The sequence below is a fragment of the Larus michahellis genome, chromosome 21 (genome assembly GCF_964199755.1).
Source record: "Larus michahellis chromosome 21, bLarMic1.1, whole genome shotgun sequence".
Classification (NCBI taxonomy): Eukaryota; Metazoa; Chordata; class Aves; order Charadriiformes; family Laridae; genus Larus; species Larus michahellis.
Genome location: NC_133916.1, coordinates 5484196 through 5498620, shown reverse-complemented (window position 1 = coordinate 5498620; position 14425 = coordinate 5484196). Strand labels below are relative to the sequence as shown.

The window sequence follows — 14425 nt, the reverse complement described above, 5'->3', positions numbered from 1 at the left end:
TTGATGCGTTCTTCTGCCTGAATCACCAGTTTTTTCCACCCCCTCTTCTACTCCTGTGTTGGGCAATGACCCACTTAGATACACGCCATACCACAAATAATTACCAAGATCCTTGTTTTATATCTGACCACTTCCTCCCTCCACCTCCAGCCTCTCCAGTCCACAATGATTCTCCCCTCTTCCCAGGCATCGCTGGTCATAGTAAAATAAGGGCTCTCTGAAGTTCATCATCTCCCTTTGGTAAGACCCAGATACTGGGCAGGACTAGTCCATCAGGATGTTTTGGCATCTTCATCACTGCAATGAATTAGAAACGGTTATCTTTCTGCACATCGCTTCCTAGAATAAACCCAGGATTTGCCCACAGCCTCTCGTGGCAAGCGAGAAATGGGAAGGCTGCTGGATGCAAATGACAGCGCTCAGCAGTGTAGCAGGAAAATCTCGGAGGGAAACTGCCTTTAATCACGGTGCCAGTATCTACCATTGCAAACTGTGTCAGAGTGCCCAGCCTTGCGAAGTCTTGCCAACCCTACCGGCAGATGGTGAAACTGAGGCACGAGAAAGGTCAAGTGACTTGCCCGAGGCAAAAAGGCAGACACTGGCAGAGCCAGGATTAACACCCATGCTCATCTGCCAGGCAATCCAGGATGCGCTCCGGTCCCTTCACACGGCATCGCTCATTAGCATCACCTCAAAATAGCTGGTAAAAACTCCCTGTGCTGGGGAGCAGCAGCCCCCGGTGCTGGGTGAAGCCACTCCCAGGACCTGCCTCTGCGCCACGGGGAAACTATTTAGGGTGGAGATGTTCGGGGAGGGCTCCCAGACGCTGGAGGTGTCCGGTCTGTTATACTGCAGGTGGGGCCAGCTCCAGTCACATTCTTGGCTTTGCTTTTTCTTTTTTCTGGGAAAAATTTAAATGATCCAGAGATGAACCACGCCAGGCCTCGCTATGTCATCGTACGTCCTGCATATTCCGTCAGCCTCTTCGATGAAGAGTTTGAGAAGAAAAGGAGAAGCTACCCCATTGGAGAAAAATTGAAAAATCTTTTCAGGTAACATAGAATGCTATAGCTGGGGCAAACGTGAACATATTTGGTCTGAAATTGGGATATAATTCAGACCTCAGGATATAGTTCCCATTTTTCTCCTGGGAAACCTTCTCCATGATCTTCAGGGCTTTGATGGATGAAAGGCACAGGAGAAATGCAAATTGTACTGAAGCAAGTGAAACTGGTTACTCTTTTCACTGCCTCAGCTATTATGCTGTAAGGCAAGTAAGCGGAACACTTTGCATTAAGTGCATTTGGGACTTGGGTTTCTGTTCTTCAAACTTTTTTAATAATGAAAAAGGTATAATTGGTGATGTAGGTATGAGTGTGTGGATTATTTCTTTAAGCTTTCCAGCTGGGATTGCCTTTTATCAGTTTTCTTATTAAAAACAGTACTAGATTTCCTTAAAAAAGATGATTAACCCTGCTGTTTTCTGTCTTGGAAATCTTTCTCCATATCTTGGAAAAATGAAGGCAGTAATACAGGGAAGAGACCACATACATGTTAGCTGGCAGAGATGTGAGATGTTGCATGGGCCAACCCAAAAGCAATCTTCTTTCAGACACACTCAGGGTTTTTTGACCAAAGACCTGAAAAAGTTTATCTTTGGCTTGGTGCAGCTGCCCCAGGAATCCCTGAGCTGCTTCCTCTCTACAGCTCACCTGTTCCCTACCCGAAGGGTATCAAGATATCGGGGAGCTAAATCCTTCACTCTGTGCAGGTTCTCCTTCCAGCTGTGGCAGCACCAGGGACTTCCCACCAAGTCAGGAACATCCCCACATTAATCCTTCATGGAATGTCCAGCCAGTTAACTGCAAGAGCCTTGCACTCACAGGGAAGGGCTGTGCACCAAAAACCTGGCTCAGGTTTTGATGTGGGAGAAAGGCTGACACTCATACAAATATCCTTCCTTGCTTGCTCCCTTCCCAGCTTGCTTGCTTCCTTCCTTCTTTACTTATTTGCATATTTTTTTTTGGTCTCCTCTAGATGTTCAGCTTCCAGATTCAAACTCACCCTCTTTAGCCTGTTCCCAATACTTGTGTGGCTTCCCAAGTATAAAATTAAGGACTACATTTTGCCTGATGTTCTCGGCGGGCTCAGTGCGGGGACGATTCAAGTGCCTCAAGGTGAGACGCAATGACTCTCTTGGTCACCAAGAAGGGATAGCACTTTGCCAGTTCAAGTAAAGGTCTGCAGATGGCAGCTGATGTCCAGCCTTGGGGGGTTTAGCTACCTTTACTGCTGACGTGTATAAATCCAAGCTCTGCCTCCTACCTGGTTGTCCCTATATTTCTCTTGGTGCCTTCCCTGCCCTCTTGGGCACCTCTTGCCACAGCACCCTCTTGGAGCTGATGTGTGAGCAGGGCACAGACCTGTGTGACCTGCCCATTTCCCTTGTGTTTTCCAGGGATGGCCTTCGCGCTGCTGGCCAATCTGCCTCCCGTCAATGGGCTCTACTCCTCCTTCTTCCCCTTGGTAACATACCTCTTCCTCGGCGGTATCCATCAGATGGTCCCAGGTAAGAGTCTGCAGAGCAATTGTCTGCACAAGGCAATTAAACATTGGCTGGAAATACTCAATGTGCCCCAGAATAGAGATGTTTGGCTACATTTGGTCTGTCAGGTGTTTACGGGATCCCTGATTCTGGCTGCACAGCAGGATCTCACCCCAATGAACCACTGCCACATCCCACCGCGGGGCTGTCTGCGGTGATGGGCTGGGTGTCTCTAGACAGCCTAACCTGCCCGAGTGCCTTTCAGGACAGGATGCTCTCTAGAGAAAACTACTGACATCACTGTGTTGTGCTGTAGGTACTTTTGCAGTCATCAGCATTATTGTTGGCAACGTCTGCAATGAGCTGGCTCCAGAGTCAGACTTCCAGTACTTCAACCATACTACCAATGAGACCAGCGTGAATACCACGGCCCTGGAAGCGGCCAGGCTGGAGATCTCTGCCACGTTAGCCTGTCTGACAGCCATCATACAAGTAAGGACTCGCTGCAGCACCTGTGCTGTGTCCTCTGGCCAGCGCTGACCCACACGGAGTCAGCCGGGCTCTCTCCCTGGAGCGGGGATGCTAGAAGAGGCCCCACTTCTAAGTGGATGCTGCCTCAGCATAGAGGCTTTGGGGGGATTCTCGGTGCGAAATTCTCCGAAGGGACTAGCCAAGGGTGAGGCCAGCCCCTGGGGCAGGATCGCAGCCAGCAATGACTCCCCAGCATCCTGCAGCTCTCCTCTCCCCATCCCTGCTCGGGGCCAGCCGCTCAGCCCAGCCTCTGCCATGGCTGCATGGGCGGGAGGCATCCTCACTCCCGATGGAGCAGCCGGCCCGGCACGGGCACGCTCCGGCTCCGCACCTCGCCCTCCCAGCCTGGCAAGCTTCTAATAACGCCTTGTCTGTCCTACCCTAGCTCTGCCTGGGATTCGTGCAGTTTGGCTTTGTTGCTATCTACCTCTCAGAGTCTTTCATCAGGGGCTTCATGACAGCAGCAGGGCTGCAGATCCTCATCTCCGTGCTCAAGTACGTCTTCGGCCTGACAGTTCCATCTTACACCGGGCCCTTAGCTATCGTCTATGTAAGTGGGTGATCTGGACAGGGGCTTTCCCTGCACCTCCTCCCCCAGTGACCACCACACCGCAGGCATCACTGCCCGCCATGGAAGGGAAAGGGGGGCTCGGAGAGAAGGAAAGGGTGGAGGCGGGGGCATAGGGCTGTCTGCACCACTCCCAGCCCAGCACACCTACGCTACTGCCATTGTATTTCCTACACAGTATTATCTGAGCTCTTGTCGACTAGTTTCTAATTAGAAATAATTAAATGGGTCTGGGATTTGGGGAGAATGTGAACCGTATCACTTTACAGCAGGAGTCTTGCACAATTGTTAGCAACAGAAGCTTTTCCAATAGGTAGGTTTATCCATTCCTGGGCTTTCCTGCATCTTCCATGGATGCACCCCCCACTGATGCAGCTAGAACTGCATTTAACCAGACAGCACAGACCCAGGACTGGTTCCTGATCTCTCAGCAGTGGGGTTTCTAGCACTTCTCTCACCCTCGTCACATCTCAGGGTGTTTGCAGTTGATTATGGTAACAAGTGTTCTCCATTGTGCTGTCCACATTGTCCAGAGTCTCTGGTCCCCCACGACACCTTCTCCTCTTTTCTCCCCTTTAGACATTCATTGATATTTGTAAAGGGCTGCCCCAAACCAACGTGGCCTCCTTGGTCTATGCCTTGGTCAGTGCTGTGCTCCTGATCATCGTCAAGGAGCTCAACCTAAAGTACATGAAAAAGATCCGGATGCCCATCCCTATGGAGATCATCATCGTAAGTGACGCACGAGCTGTCCCTGGGACCCTCCAGGAGACAGTCCCTCCCCTCACCTTATAGCCCTGGAACACCCACTTCTGCTCATCATGTAGAGATCTACACAGTGAAAATGATGTGCCCCCCACACGGCTTGGGGTCAGAAATCGGGCTGTCCTCATGGAGGATACCTCTGACCCCCAGCTCATCCCTGTTAGACTGCACCTGCATCCTGGTGATGCTGGGGATGAGGAATATAACTCATTTTGGGGAGCTTTTCTCCTTTTCTAGCCCAAATTTGGTGCTAATTTTTTACTGCCAACCCCAGGAGCACAGCAAGCTTCGTGCTTCTGAGAGAGCTCATGCTCTGTGTGCTAACTGTTCTTGTATTCTCTGTGCTTTCAGGTAATAGTCGCAACTGCAATCTCTGGCAGCTTTAACATGCCCGAGAAGTACAGCATGCCAATAGTTGGGAAGATCAGCTTGGGGTAAGTGCATGTGCAGGTCTGACACAACTTCCAGACAATTTTCCTTCCTCCTCCTCCCCCTGCAGTCTGGAAAACACCTCACTCTTCCCTGCTGTATGACAGTCCCCTTCCAGGACTGTCAGGCAGCGCTGCTGCGCCCTGTTACACAACTGCCACCATCCACTCAAGCTGTCCACAGTGTAGACGTGGATTATGTCATTCCTGAACACACAAGCTCCTCACGCACTTCACCGGCCTCCGGACACCAGTGTCACAACTGCTTCTCGCCTCCGCTCTGAGTGCAGGTTCCCAGCGCCAACCCTGCCCCTGGTGAACAAGTGGAAAGACATGATCGGCACAGCTTTCTCGCTCGCCATCGTGGGCTACGTGATCAACTTAGCCATGGGGAGAACGCTGGCAGCCAAGCATGGCTATGACGTGGACCCCAACCAGGTAACGCTCGGTCCGGAAGGACGCTGGCAAGGACCGCTCCCCTTGCTCTCAGGCGTGAAAAGAAAAACTCGCTGCGTGAATGGGGAGCTTTCAAAAGTGCTGTGCTTAAAACAGAGGTGCTGCTCCCATGCACGTGGGCTCACGTGGCAGCTTGCCATGTGGGGGTCAAAAGGACAGGGCAGATCCCTCTCCCGTGGACCGGAGAGAGCCTGCAAAAGGGGAGAAAGCCTTAGGTTGAGCTCTCTGCTTTGCTCTGCCTCCAGACCTGAGGCTTGAGCCCCAAGTGCTGGCACTGATGGCATTTTTGCAGGTTGTTGGAGCACAACGAGGCACATGTGTTTCTCACTGAGCAGAGAAAGACCTGGATTCTTGGTGTGTCACCTAGATACTGTGAGAGGCAGGACATTAAATAATCCTCTTTTGTCATCACTGGCACAGTGGCAGCTTTCAATAACAGCCACGCATACCACATGAAGCCCTGCCCTTAGTGTGTCAACAGATGACAACGTGTTTATGTGGAACTGTGCTTCCAGGTTTCCCTGCTATACCAGAGCCTGTCCCAGCTCCTACTGGAAGGAAAGGGTCTGGGACACACTGCAGGGAACCCAGGTCCCTTCCCTGGCCACATAAACCCCAGACTCGGGCACCTGCACTCCTGCCTGGCAGCTGACAGGCGTTGGCAGGGCAGGACAGGCAGTTGTCCCTTCTGATGACCGTGTTCTCCCATCTCCACAGGAAATGCTGGCCCTGGGCTGCAGCAACTTCTTTGGATCCTTCTTCAAAATCCACGTGATCTGCTGTGCTCTCTCCGTCACTCTGGCCGTCGATGGGGCAGGAGGGAAATCACAAGTTAGTACCTCCTTCTCCTCTCTTCCCTACGTGACCCTACTTGACCACAAACCCCTGTAGCTACTGCGTGCTTCCAGCCTGACATCACTGCTGCAGGTCTGGAGAAGCTCCATACACGAGTGCTTCACGTTGCTGTTGTTAAAAGCAGAATTTCCTCCCTCCCCAACCCCATTTTGTTCCCTGGATGGTTCTTTGGATTGGTCACAGACGTAGGGCTGTAAATCTGCATTCCCAGGCTGGCTCCCCCAATTGAGCAGAGCTACCAAGTGAGGGAAGTTTGGGATTATCTATGACATCTGCAAAATCCTAGCCCATTGCTCAGATGCAATCGTCTGCTCACATAAAACACTGCGGTGACCAGTTGTGCTGTTGGTGGAAGCAGCAAGAGGGGAAAGACTCAGAGGGGGTTTAGGAAGACCCTGATGTTTGCTGAAGTGATTTCTTTCTTTTTTTGCAGGTGGCAGCTTTCTTTGTGGCCCTGGTGGTTATGGTGACCATGCTGGCTCTGGGGGTCTACCTCGAACCTCTTCCAAAGGTAACACAAACATCTCTGCAAACCACACAGCAATTGCGTCACATTCTCCACACACCCAAGCAAAGGCACAGCCTTGCTCCAAAACCCCCTGATGCACAGCACGATTTGTTCCTGGCCTGAGGTCCCGCCTGCACCGAGTCTCTGGAAGCAAAAATAGTCTAAATTATCATGCTCAGATCCAAATGAGATCTTTGGGGGTGTCACGTTTTCCCATTCCCTTGTGGTAACTGGACCAAGGAGGGCAGACCTGCAGAAAGCATCTCCGGCAAAATGCGGCGCATCCACCCTGCACACCCACACCCAGCTGATACGATCCTCTCTCCTCCCCAGTCTGTCCTGGGAGCCCTCATCGCGGTGAACCTGAAAAACTCCCTCAAGCAGCTGGCTGATCCCTTCTACCTGTGGAAGAAGAGCAAGCTGGACTGCGTGAGTGCCAGGGGACGGGTGGGAGGCAACTGCCTGCCTACGCTGGCAGCTCAGCCCCCAGCTCTGCGAGGCAGATGCCGGGCGAGCAGCCCCCGGCAGGCTTTTGGGGGCAGGAGGGTGGTACGAGTCCCCTATAGGAGGTGGGTTTCGCTCTCTCGGTGCGGTTGTGCTTCCATCCCCTTGCCAATGAGGTCCCGAGCAGCAGCGGAGCCTGTCCTGCCCAGCTGAGCACTCTCACACTTAGTGCACGTATCGGAGAGGCCTGAACTATTACCTGCTCTGTTTAAATGCCAATCAACTGCAGGAGCCTGTTTGCCCAGAACTAGCCAAACCGGCCCTGCTCAATATCTAGGAGTCATGACTTAAAAACTCACACAATAGCCCTCCAGGGTGAGGAGAGCCCTTCACAGCGATAAGGACTCCAGGCACTGGTTGATGTATAAACCCAGGCAGGGGGTGCGGGGGAGTGAGAACGGAATTTGGAAATGTCTGACATAAAAAGAGAGTGTTTGAACAGGACTCCCACGGCTGAGTGGTGTGTGGGGACACTGAGCCAATATCCTGTCAGGTCCCTACAAACCACCTTATCGGAGAAATCAGGAGTCCAAAGGGGCTGACCTGAGTCATCAACAGCTTTCCCAAAATACTGTTCAAACAGGTGCTGGAGAAGAGATGGGTTAGCAGTCCCGGCAGAGATTTCACAGGGGTGTGATCATGAGGTGAAGGCACACTCCAGCACAGGGCATGAGCTACTAAAACTGGTCCACGCTTAGGATTGAGCCCAGCAGACTGACCGGACCAGGGATGTGCAAGGTCTGAGCTGATGCAGTTCAGACAAGAACTGTCAGAGAGGGAAACTTACTGATGGGAAGATGCGATTCTCTGTTGGGAATCATTTATGGCAACTCAAGCAGATCTCTGAAAGGGTTCTGCTGGTGCCTGGTGGGTAGGATGGAAGGTCTGGGTTGGCTCTGGCTGTTCATGGGAGGGCAGGTGAAATTACTGCCCTTTATCAGAGCTGGCAGAAGGGAGCACAGACCGACCCTGTGGGGTCCACAGCCCCCAGCCCAAAGTCCGGGCAGACACCCAAGCAGCCGGCGGACTGAGCAGAGATGTGTGGTGCTGCCTGGGAACAGCAGAGGTGAGCGGCTGTCAGACACCTCTTTGGTTTGCCCCTGTGAATCATCTGTCCGTGGCACAGCCAGACCCATTGCCTCAGCTGTGCTGTGTTTCCACTGAGCTGCCGGAACAACGCTCTTGCTACCAGCAACCACAAAGCGCCTACAGGTGCAGGGGAGCGTGGGGACCAGGCAGATACCAATGGAGTGAACTGCATTCCCCTGACCTTAATCTCCCTGGAATTTGAACTAGATTCAGTGTCCTGTCCCAAAATGGGGAACACCGTTTCTGGGTGATGTCAGACCATGGGTGTTCATGACCTCAAGGCCAGTTGTGTTTCAGCGCTAACTGCAGGGATCACTCCACAGATACAGCCCAGTGTGAAGTCTGGATGGAGGGAAGCCCTCACTCGCCATTTACACGCACCATGCATAGAAACAAAGATGCTGAAGTCATCAAAGTTATGCTGATTTGTCTAAGGTCAAAGTTACGTTTCATCAGTCTTGAGGATGGGATTATAATAACCCAATAATGATTCTCAGAGGGCATGTTTATACGCTTAGGCAGGACTAATTTCATATGGAGGGAGATGCCCAAGTACTCATATATAAAAATGACAAATGACTGAGCTCTGAGCTGTGAGGTGGAGCAGGTTTTGGTATGCTCTGTCATACTTTGTCATCGAATCTGTTCTGTGTTCAGGTCATTTATAGTAGGTGCTCAGATGGTTTTCAGATAGATGCTCATTCCTTATGAAATGCTCTGACTGACAGCAGGAGCTTCCTTGGGGCTGGGAGCAGTTACCGAGCAGCAGATGGTCTGATCTGCAGGAGCCCTTTCTTGACTAGTTAGGCTGATACTCTTTGAACTGAATGAGCGGTGCGGGCGTTCGTGCAGCTGTGAAGAAACGCACTGGCTGCTTTTACGGATGAAAAACTGGGGCTTCTGGCAAGCTTCCCGGCAATGATGTTTCACACGAAAGCATGCAATAAACTGTATCATTAGAATAGCTGCAGAATTCAGGCCTTGGCTTTTTGATCCTCAGCTGTGTAGTTCTTTGGGTCCAGAATATGAGCATGAAGCTGTTTTCCATCCATCACTGTGCTCCAGTCCGTGGTAGAGTAAAATGATCTTACATGCTCTTCTCTGTCTGCAGTTGGTCTGGCTGGTGAGCTTCCTATCCGCTTTTTTCCTGAGCCTTCCCTACGGAGTCGCTGTGGGTGTGGGATTTTCTGCGCTGGTTGTGGTTTTCCATACCCAGTTGTAAGTATTGGGGTAGCTAGAAAAAAACAAAAGAGAAAGAAAATCTCCCAGTTGCAGAATAAATGACAGATTATTTTTATAACTGACCTCTGGCCCGTGTTTCGAAGGAACGTGTGGCAGGAGCCTGGGGGAGTGCAGGTGTCCTCCCCGGCCCCTGGAATGTGCAAACAGGAATGGCAGGCGCTAATTTACTGCCTGCATTCCCACTCCCGCGCACGGTTAGTGATGTGCACATCCCAAGGCAGGGGGAAGTCTGAAGGTATTTACTTCAGCACGAAAAGCTACCTGCATAGTTCCCAGCAGAAAATCCTGCTCATAAAAAAAGCGAGCCCCGTGTATGTGCAGAGACTGGTGTGAAGTTTATACACCATTTTTAATCCATCAAGCCCCCTATTAATATTTCCCAGCCTGGGATTTCAAAATGCTGACTCTTTTTTTTGCCCTGTAGACCCTGCAGGGATGAAATCTAAGTATTTTCATAAAGCAAATTTTCAAATCCCAGTATGGAATGTGAAGTGAAGTGGTTTTCTTCTCCTGCAATATTTAGTCTAATTCTGGTCCCCTCTTTTCTCCTAGCCGTAACGGCTCTGCCCTGGGCCAAGTAACTTCCACTGACATCTACAAGAACCCTAAAGCCTACAACAAGGTAAGCAGAAGCTAAAGCATTCTCACAGAGCAGGCTGTTCTTTGCCACTGGTACCCAATGTGATCAGGAAACTCCAGTCCATGGCTCTGTCTTGGCGAGGTTGTTTGCTTGTTCCGGGGGTAGCAGGAGAGCTGCCATTCCCTTTGACCTTCCCAGTTATCTGCTGCTCAAATTCCCAGCCATCCTGCACCCCCCACACAACCTGTCAGGTCTGCTTTGAGCTCTCATCTCTGTTGCAGGTACATGAACTTAACGGGATTAAAATTGTGACCTACTGCTCACCACTGTATTTTGCCAACTCAGAGATATTCCGCGAGAAGATTATAGCCAAGGTGAGCAATGCCCTAAGAAATTTCTGCTTGCAGTCAATCCCAAATGGTCCTTGCTCTCTCCTGTATTGCTATGTGGGGACAATTAAGCCTAGAATGATCACAAAAGATGGTTACATCCATCCTCTCCTCTTCCATATTTTTCTCCCTGATCTTCAGGACTGTTTGTAGACCTCATTTTAGAGGTTACGCCTGAATCCTGGCAGGTAACCTCCTCCAAGCTCTGCCAAAAGCAGTCATCCTGCTACTGCAATCTCTCCTCCCTGCATGTGCAGATACCCTGAGTTGCTGAAGATGTTGTTTGGTTGCCATCAGGATCACCTCGCTCCGGTGTACAGCTGGTGCTGTCCTCCTCTGCCACGTGCCGCAGGCTGGGAAAGAGCAGGAAAGAAACAGCAGCCCCTGACTACAGGACTGAACAGACTTTTTCAAAGAAAACTCTCTCTCTTTTCCACAGACTGGGGTGGATCCTGGTAAAGTGTACTTAGCCAGGAAGAAATATGTGAAACGGCAGGAGAAGGGGACAGCACAACCACCAACAAAGCTACCAAAATTCTTATTGAGGCAGAACAAGGTAATTCAGTTTGGGTTCTTGTGTGGATGAACAAGACCCTAAGTTCCCATCAAACCACTTCTCTTGACATAGGATTTTCTGCACCGTCCTCCTAGCCACACTTACCACCTCTTACCTCCTTTCCTTCCCACCCACAGCTCCATTCCTCCCAAGAGCCAAAACCTTAACATGCAGGAGAACTGGAAATGGCTGGGAGCACAAAAGCCACAGAGATGGCTAAAATGGAAACATGGTGAACAATTTCCCAGAAACTGGGCTTGCCCTCTCTTTCTAAGGATGCATCTATGTCAGCATTTCAGTTCAAAAGTGCACTTTTGGAGCACATTTCCCAGTCACCCCAGCTTCATTTGGTTTGCATTGCTGAGCAGTCTTGAAGCATGTGAACAGGAATCATTTAAAATTAACCTAACATGTTCCAACACCAAGGGACATTTAGTCTAGCACCAGGCTGGAATTAGTCCAGACTAAACCACCGCATGCCACTGAATACTTTAGGTGCATTCCTGAGTCAGGATCTCGGCTTGTGCCCTGCCCTGACTGTACATTTCTGCTTTGCTGTAGACCTTGTCTTTGCAAGAGCTCCAGAAAGACTTTGAAAGCACCTCTCCAACTGATACCAATAACAACCAGACGACTGCTAACGGTGCCAGCGTCTCCTACGTCACGTTCCATCCACCTGCCAATGGTGCTGGGCAAGCGCACACCTCCAGCGAGCTGGGCAGCACCACTACTCTGCAAGGAAGCACTTTCAGTGTCCTGCCTACAGCAGACGTTGACCCTATGATGACAGCACCGCCCTATATCAGCTTTCACACCATCATCCTGGACATGAGTGGAGTCTGTTTTGTTGACCTCATGGGCACAAAAGCACTGGGCAAGGTTAGTTCTGTACTACAAACACAAACAAGCAACGTATCACCCAGGTACTTTCTGCTTTCTTGGGCAGCTCAGATAAAGATGTTTACCCTCCTTAATAGAAGGTTTGTGTGCCTTTCGCCTACAGCATCCGCAGGACACGTGTCCTGGATAAGAGACTTTATGTATAAACACAAAGCTGGAGCAGCAGTGTTATTAATCCTCTCTCTCCCTTCTCATCCCTTATAGTTGTGTTCCAGTTATCAGAAGATTGGGATTAAAGTGTTCTTGGCAAACGTGCATGGTAAGAATCCACGAAGAACAGATTTCCATGTGATTTTCCCCCATTTATGTCCTCTTGACAGGAGATCGTTTTGTCTTCTATATGCAAACTGTGCGAGCTGTCAGCCTTTTGTTAGACCAAGCCAGAACAGATGAAAGAACAGAAGAAAGGAAGGAGAAACGCTGTTCTCTGTGTGTGAAATGGGCCCTTTCATTTGGGAAGTGTTATGACTGGAACATCTCCACATTCAGCACGTAGAGAAATAGATCCCTACACTCTCATTTCCGCAGCAAACCTTATTCTTCCCTATGCATCCCAGCCTTGCTTTATCTCAGAGGACTAACATCAGCCATGTGCACTTTCAAAGGCTTCCTTCTTTGGTTTCCTTCTTGTTCATGTGCTTTTCTTTTCTCCAGCCCAGGTGTACGATGACATTAGCACAGGTGGAGTCTTTGAGGAAGGAGGCCTGGACCGAAATCACATCTTCTTGACGATCCACGATGCTGTTTTGTTTGCACTGGCAAACAACAAAGAAGTTGTCCACCCACCCATCCTAGAAGAGGTAAATTTGCTCCCCAGTCTTTCTCCAGTTCACAGTATGGTATTATTAGATTTACATGCTGCGTCAGCACAAAGGAAGAACAACAACTCAATAGTGCACCTAATAAAGTTTCTTGTTTATCTCAAGTGGTAAAGGTCTAAATCCAACAAAATCTTTCATCTTCTACTTCTCACGTATGGGCCAAGTGCCTACTGATTGACTTCATTTCAATGGGAATTCAGAAGAGTAAACGTCTTCTGCAAACCCCTACGTGGCAGATGGATGTTGTCCCAGCCTGGAGAAGCCGAAAGAGCTGTTCCAGCACTATGGCCTCAGACTGGTGTTGACTGGGACATGCAGCTGCACACAAAGGCAGAATTTGGCCCTCAGAAATGAAGGCAAAGCACATGCCCCTGTCCTTGATCAGCCCTGGCATCCATGAATGCTTCCCTTGGTGGGAGGAGAAAAGGCCGAGGCAGGAATGTGGCACATGCTGACAACACAGGGTGAGACAGGCTATTTCCCCAAATATGGGTTATTTATTGCATGATAATTGGAGTTGGAACCAGGGCAGTATTAGCCAGTTATCTCATAAGAAATAAGTTACGGTATCTTATATCTTGGCAGAGAGATATGTAAATGCCAGCTCAGTCAGAGGAGATAAACAATCAAAATAGGATTCGTTCTGTGCCCCTTCTTCCTGTGCATTTCCCTTTGAGAATGTGTAATGTTCTAAGCTTGGGTTAGTCATTTTTTCCTGTCCTTTCAACCCTGCACTCTGCTAATTTGTGGATTTGATTCTTTCCTGCACAGAGGCCAAATCAGACAGAGCTCTCCATTTACGAGTCTGTGGACGAAATCAGTGCAGAGTACAAGAACTTGGAGGAGGTCAGTCCTAGTGCCAGGGGTCACGTCTGCAGCTGTGGACGTTAAGGTGGAAATCAGTAGTTGTGGTTGGGATTGGTTAGATGGGGAGGCCCCTGTGCCACTGCCAGGCAAACTGCTAGCAACGGTAACACTTTGAAAATTTAGCTGCAAAAATAATTTAAAATCCCTTCTCTGAGGAGCTCTGGCAGGTACCCGGATGAAGGAGCAGCTAGGCTAGCCCCACGGGGGAGTCCCTTCATCCATGCTGGGCCACAGAGCTCAGGTTCACAGTCAGACCCATGGCTTCCACACACTGGGATGGACTTGGACAACCAGGTTTAGCTCCAGCCCAAAATAAGGGTCAGCAGTCAAGTTTTCAGCACAGACTTTGTTAATGCTGAAGTGATCTGCACCCACTGAACCCAGGTCCCTGGGAGGTGATACCTTCCAGTGCTGACCCACCCCATGCTATCCATGTACAGCTGGAAGCTGAGCACCCACCCCACTGCCAGCTTTCCCTTGTGGAGGAGGGCTGGGAAGGGTTGGGGTTTCTGGTGGCTTTTCTCTGTGTGACCGAGCGCTGAGCGGGGTTTGTACCACGGCATCACCCCTAACCCAGCGTGCCTTGTGTGCCCTTTAGGAGATGTTTGGAAGCATGTTCCGCTCAGAGACACAGACAGCTCTGTGAGCGCACAGGGAGCCTCAGCATGCGGGCAAACCCTCCTGAACAGACTGCTCTCTCCCATCCCTTCGTGAAGAGCTGCACTTCCACCTGGGGATACAATAAGTTTGCAAAGCAAGAGGCCGTCACACCTCTTGAACTGTTAAATTCCTCCCTCCTTCCTGCTCTGCTTCTGGTATTC

General features: G+C 50.3%; 1 protein-coding gene across 1 annotated transcript; it reads left to right on the top strand.

The window, feature by feature from the left end:
- Nucleotides 1-927: 927 nt before the first annotated feature.
- On the top strand, nucleotides 928-14250 carry SLC26A9 (solute carrier family 26 member 9). Its single transcript, XM_074564337.1, has 20 exons — nucleotides 928-1052; nucleotides 2038-2177; nucleotides 2459-2569; nucleotides 2862-3037; nucleotides 3462-3626; nucleotides 4224-4376; nucleotides 4761-4843; nucleotides 5128-5275; nucleotides 6011-6124; nucleotides 6582-6659; nucleotides 6990-7085; nucleotides 9361-9467; nucleotides 10044-10113; nucleotides 10353-10445; nucleotides 10900-11016; nucleotides 11578-11895; nucleotides 12121-12175; nucleotides 12571-12716; nucleotides 13509-13583; nucleotides 14203-14250. Exons 1-20 carry the CDS (start codon nucleotides 928-930, stop codon nucleotides 14248-14250), a joined length of 2418 nt encoding a protein of 805 aa, XP_074420438.1.
- Nucleotides 14251-14425: the final 175 nt, after the last annotated feature.

Coding starts and splice junctions, on each gene's coding strand:
- SLC26A9 (XM_074564337.1), top strand. CDS start 928: ATGAACCACGCCAGGCCTCGCTATGTCATCGTACGTCCTGCATATTCC. Junction 2,570..2,861: donor TATCCATCAGATGGTCCCAG/GTAAGAGTCTGC, acceptor GTTGTGCTGTAG/GTACTTTTGCAGTCATCAGC. Junction 5,276..6,010: donor ATGACGTGGACCCCAACCAG/GTAACGCTCGGT, acceptor CCATCTCCACAG/GAAATGCTGGCCCTGGGCTG.